At 43.1% G+C, this 6,000-nt stretch overlaps 1 protein-coding gene across 1 annotated transcript in view; it reads right to left on the bottom strand.

The window, feature by feature from the left end:
* The window catches only part of LOC109511198 (caskin-1-like), a 31,731-nt gene that overhangs the window by 13,559 nt on the left and 12,172 nt on the right, over positions 1-6,000 (bottom strand). The window contains 9 exon segments of the mRNA XM_019862071.1: positions 1-25; positions 1,197-1,490; positions 2,943-3,057; positions 3,305-3,399; positions 3,788-3,896; positions 5,059-5,167; positions 5,268-5,389; positions 5,486-5,581; positions 5,714-5,859. The exon segment at positions 1-25 is cut by the window's left edge and continues 74 nt beyond it. Of these exon segments, the coding sequence (XP_019717630.1) occupies positions 1-25; positions 1,197-1,490; positions 2,943-3,057; positions 3,305-3,399; positions 3,788-3,896; positions 5,059-5,167; positions 5,268-5,389; positions 5,486-5,581; positions 5,714-5,859 (1,111 nt within the window).

Raw genomic sequence — 6,000 nt, 5'->3', positions numbered from 1 at the left:
GGACTCAACTCGGTGGTCCGAGAACCTGTCAACACACGCAAAAGGACACACACACACTTATGACCAACCTAACTTTCTTTTTATTATACAAGAGCGAGAACAGGACATGTGATCCCTTTGGAGTGGCCTGCATTTCTACTTAAAATCGATGTAAAATATGATCAGCTTTTTGCTCGTGGTCTTCTTTAACTGAAGCCACACAAACAATTACGGTACGTTTTTTTATGTTGTTATTGAACACAACATTAACACACAAATAAAAGCATGAAAACACATCTGTGTGGTGCTTGTTTAAGAAGTGTTTTTCTATTGTGATTCAGATGTGGATGAAACTCCATTTTATGTTGACTAATATAATGTTAAAAAAATCCAGGTAATTCCAAAGGGTTCAAAGTAGACTTTTTGCCGTCGACCCAACAAATTGGACTTCTAAAAATTGCTAAACACCGTCTGGCTGCTTGCGTTGTGCACTCAGCGGCCACTTCATTAACAACACCAGCACAATCGAAATGGACAGAAAAAATACTGCTCGATGTTGACTGACTTTATCGAAGAAGTATTAATTAATTTGTTGACTTGAATTTATCGACTGAAATTGCAAAACTAAGCATTGTTTTCATGTTGTGGCGCCATGAAAACATGCTTATGTGTGGGAGGATTAAAAAATTGGAGCTCTCAGATCACTAATGTTTTTTTTTTTGTGTGTCTCTCTCCAAATATTGTTTAATCCTTAGTGGGAAAAAAAAATCCAGATTTGGATTTTGAGCTATTAACAATGTTGGATAGCAAGAACATTGTTGGCACAGCATCACAGCGAGACAAATTGTTTTTTTTGTTTTTTTGGCATTGACATATAAAACGGACAAACGAAACTGGTTGAGTTACTTCCTGGTACAGTATGCTTTCTTGAAACTTCATCCGATTAAATCGTGGGTATCCAAAGTCACTTTTCACGCAAGCTTTGGCTATTCCTTTTGCCGCTCATCTTAAAACGATTCACACCACTGTGACTGGTGCCACAAAGTGAAGCTCCATTTTTGTCACCAAAATATTATGGCCAATAATAACTGTACACTCGGGGGAACTTTATGAACCCTTTCAGGGACAGCGGTTACTACAGCGGACAGCTTATCATGTTATCAGGTAACTCGGACTCAATCTTAAAAGGCTACTATGAAGTGTACTACTGTATGTACCTGTCTGACTTTGCTGCTCCTGAGAAGTGGAGAGAGGAGGAGGAGGAGTAGACAGAGGAGGAGGCGGAGGAGGAGGAGGAGTGGAGAGAGAAGGCGGAGAGATGGGAAGAGGCACGTACCCGAACGAGGAGAAGCGAGGGAGGGATTGCGCGTTGGGGTGAGGGGTGGGAGGGGAGGGCAGGTGCAGGGGGAGGACTTTGGAGGGGGGGTACGAGTGTCCGTTGAGCGAGCCGACGGGACAGGGGTTGGGCCTGCGCAGTAGCAGCGTGTGGCACTGCTGGGAGGGGGACAGGCCTGGGCTCGAGGCCAAGACGATGATGAGGACGAGGAGGAAGGTGCAAAAAAAGAGATGCAAAACAACAACAACAACAACAACACAACACGACAACTCATCAGTCCACTTAAAAAAAAAAAGATAAAGTAAGAATTCATCTGAAGAGAACGTCGGAGAAAAGAACATATCCAAATGTACTCATATAAGGTCAAAACAAAGAATAGTGCCACTGTAGCAAGAAAGGAAATAGAGTGAAAAGCATTTTATCTCCACATGGCGTGACTTTGTTGCCATATCATTCATGAACCCTTTCGGGGACGGCGGTTACTACAGTGGACAGCTTATTGATTCTCATTATAAAAGCATTTTGGAGAAAAAAAAATCTAGAAACCCCCCAAATGGGGATAAACCTTCAATATGCGTTTTTCATGAGAAATGGAGGCCTGACATTGTGAATGTCAACTATGATTTTCTTTCACAAATAAGGATATTTGTGAAATGACCACCACATTTTTGAACAGGAGTGTACATCAATGGAGATAGAAGCTTTTCCATAACAAAAGTAACATATGAACAAGCAGCACGAGCATGCGTAACAGAGGCCTTCATCACAAAGCATTACACAGGGCTCTCTCAATATTTGTATTTCAAATCATCTTGAGCCATTGAAATGAATGGAAATGCCATCAATCCGTTTCAGTCTCCACCATAAAAGATAAAGGCAGCATCAAAGGATTCACTCTGTTCCTTTTTTGTTGGCTATTTTTGAGTAAAATGTGAGAAAACAGGAAGAACACCACATGCTAACGTGGGCCCAAAAAATGAGATGCACAAGTGTGACTTGACTGCGTTATCATTCTATCATATTCAGATTTGAACCGTTCTTGGCTATTTTTGCAATACTTACTCCGAAAGAAGTCGATGAGAATTTGACTACCGTAATTGTTCATCCCTAATGGTGAGTATCAAAGCAATGTTTCAAACAAAAGAGATTGATGAGAGGTCATTCAAGGTTGCTTTGTGATTCAGGTCTCTGTTGAGTTTAAAGGCTCCTTCCATGGACTGTATGATTATATCTGGACAACATGAATACATTTAAAATATCCGTCCAATCAAAATATATCCGATATGAACCACCTAATCCTTAAAGGCGCGGTGTGATGAGTAAGTCTTTTACTCCCCAAAGGAGGTAGCTTTTGGCATCACTTTTGGTTACACATTGTCCATTGCCAATCTACAGTCTACGGTTGGATTCATTAGGTCGGATGGAACAATCGGAGAAATATTCACGGAGAGGGGAAAGACGGGTTGAAGTGACGGTTTTTTTGGAGGGGAAAAGCTATGATTCATGTGTTAAAATGGCCGATGACGCTTGTAGCTGTCTACTACTAATGATTGGCTAAAGCTACGTAAAGAGGCTGCTGAGCACACACACGCGCACGCACGCACGCAGCTGTGGTGTGAGTGGTCACCTGCCCTCTTGATGACTTCCACCATGTTGGACGGGAAGTAGCCCACGCGGTCATTCCCAGTGCGGTTATCGTGAATGCATCCCTTCCATCGGCCATCCGAGTGCTGCTCTAAAACCTGTCAGCACACCACCAACTCTTATTTAAAGACCACATATGTGAATAATGACTCCATGTGATACATAAGATGATGATTTGACACATTTAAACACTTTTGAGAATGCGATACTGTAACTTTCATGGGGGTGTGGGGGGGCGGGGGAGTGATTTCAATTTATTTTCTGAAGTAGAGACTTGAAGGAATACACAGTACTGGAGTTCACAAGGTAAGGAGGGGATGGGGTGGGGTGCTCGATGTTTTGTACCGTAATAATGTCTCCCGCTTTGATGTTGAGGCTGGTGAGGTCGTAGTTGTTGCAGTAATCCTTCAGCGCTCGCACCTGCATGGCAGCGGACGCGTCTGCAATGCACAAGTGAAGCTGAGCAGAGTCAGTCGCATGAAAGGAAGCAGTCGGCAAAGGATTTTCCGTCTCACATCAAAGCAAAAGCGCCTTCCATCCGGAGTACTATCATTGTCCTTTAGTTCCAAAAAACCAAAAAGATCACAAAAAACTTCACGCAGAGCCACAGCACACAATACTACACCCATAAATGCTTTTACAAACTATCCAGAGAAGTCATTCTCAACCACACTCATGTGGGAAATGATCAAATTTCACGAACAATAATTAGTTCATTAATTACTGTACAGGCGATACGTAGTGACAGAAAAAAAAACAAAAAAACGATTTTCATTTTGTTGTCACATCCCTACACCAGTAGCGTTAAATTTGCACTTGAGAGCTCACCTCTGAGGAGTTGCTTGATCTCACGGCTGGCCTGTGTGGTGGTGAACTGGTTCACGATGTCCAGTGCAGTTTGACTCAAAGTGTTCCTCACTCCGGCGCTGATCCCACTCTGAGTGAATAAATGACAGTCATGCAGTATAACGTTGTGAGTTTCTATATAGTCTGTTACGTAACCGACAGGCCACATCTACCGATGTTGTATCACTCGTAGCTTTCCATACCAACCCTGCACACCGTTGAGCAGCCCCGTACCAGTCACAACACTATACTCTTGTTTTAATGAAGTCCACTTTTAGCAATACAGTGATCCATTCTCCTTGTATCAACGAGGAAAGATGATTTGTGATAGAAGCGATGAGAGTGGTCATGAAACAAATTCAACTCATATCCCATCTGCACTTATTTTAAGACTATAAAATTATATTCTTTCTTTCAATCGGGGCTTTCGGTTCAATTGCCTGCATCCTTATGCTTCAAATGTAGAATGTTCTTCCAGTCTCACTTTGACTCCAGTGAGTCACTGCAGCCTCGCTCTCATCCAGAAGGCTGACAACAAAAGCTCCATAATGACTTTTCCGGCTAACGTCCTCAAAATTGCATCATCTCTCAAGCGTGACAAATACAGCCCAGCCTGACATATTCCGTCAAAAATCTGCCAACGCTCAACTTGTTTTCTACTCAGACCATTTTGCACGCAGAAGGGCGATAGTGGCAAAAAATAATCAAGTTGAAGAAATGTGAAGGTGGCACAGACTAAAAAGACAGCTAGCATATAAGAATGTTTGTCGTTAATGAGCTAACAGGCTAAGCTAACACCCGCTAGGCTTCAAACGTTAGAAGACGATGTTGCAAGGAAATCCACTGCTTACAGCAACCGATAACACCATATAAAGACAAAAAACAAAGGGGAACATTTATTTACAAACATTATGAACATATTAATGTTGAACCAGGGTTGTCCAACCAAGCTAAATTCATTCCATAGATATAGTGTTTATATATAACAGTTATTTTGAAATAAGCTTCCCGCGAAAGGTGACTAAGCAAATAATTGAGGCTTTTGCAGTATTTTGAGATGACCTAGAAAAGCTTTCAATAAAATATTTTTTAACTAGTCGTAACTTCATATTTTACAGCCGGAACAAGGAGACCTCGGCAAAATATTTGTGACTTGAGAGTACATATTTCAAAGTGCAACCGTAAATGGTGTTATGAAGGCGCTCTCCCCTGGACCCAAAACGTTTGAGAACCCCTGACCCTGCGCGACTTACCTCAAGCAGGAGGCGCACTACTTCTGTCTTCCCACAGAGGGCAGCCTGATGCAGAGCTGTACCAGACTCAGACTGTCTGTTGATGTCAATGCCAGCCTGAATCAACAACCTGCAACACGTATTAGCCTGATTGGAATGTAGCAAAACCGCACTTAAAGGCGTTTTTACAGACTTAAAATTGTTTGATGTCATTTGTGAAGTCTTCCGACCGTATCACGTCGATGTGTCCGTTCTTGGCGGCAAGATGGAGAGGCGACACCCCGTTGGGGTCGGACGGTTTGGGCTCCAGCATAGTGGCACACATGTTGCTGCTGAGCAGGAGTTGCACAACCTAACATACGATCCAAGTGTGAAAAGGTGGATGAAATGACACGTTTTGCACTCACCACTGGTTTACTTGTGACATTTATCTTGCTTTCATACTCACTGCCACACGTCCAAATTCGCAGGCGAGGTCCAGCGGTGTTTTTCCCGCCGTGTCTGAGATGCACGTGTTGGACTGGTGTTGCAGCAACATCTCAGACTGTCGACACACACACACATAAAAAAAGCGCTGCATTATAAATGTCACGCTTCGTCAAAGCAAAACGCATGCACGATGAGGCCCAGACGAAGAACGCAAAAAAAAAAAAGGCCCGAGGACACAGCTGGTTACCCCGTCATAGTGTCCGTGCTGAGCAGACAGGTGGAGCGGGATCTGTCCTTCGTCCGACTGTCCGTTGACGGACGAGCCTGCCTTCAGCAGCATTTTCAGTGGTTCAGTCTTGCCCTGCCAGGCGGCGTAGTGCAGAGGACGCATTCCTACATAAACAAATGTGACACCCTTAAGCGCACAAATGCGAAGAAAACTTCCAGTATTAATTTAACATGACAATATTAAGTCACAGAATTTCTGGAAGAAAATGGGTTAAATGGGGACACCAACCTCATACTGTAAGTCGG

The sequence above is a fragment of the Hippocampus comes genome, unplaced genomic scaffold (genome assembly GCF_001891065.2).
Source record: "Hippocampus comes isolate QL1 unplaced genomic scaffold, H_comes_QL1_v1.1 scaffold7, whole genome shotgun sequence".
Lineage (NCBI taxonomy): Eukaryota > Metazoa > Chordata > Actinopteri > Syngnathiformes > Syngnathidae > Hippocampus > Hippocampus comes.
The sequence above is the reverse complement of the archived record's forward strand: the minus strand, read 5'-3'. Positions and strand labels throughout refer to the sequence as shown.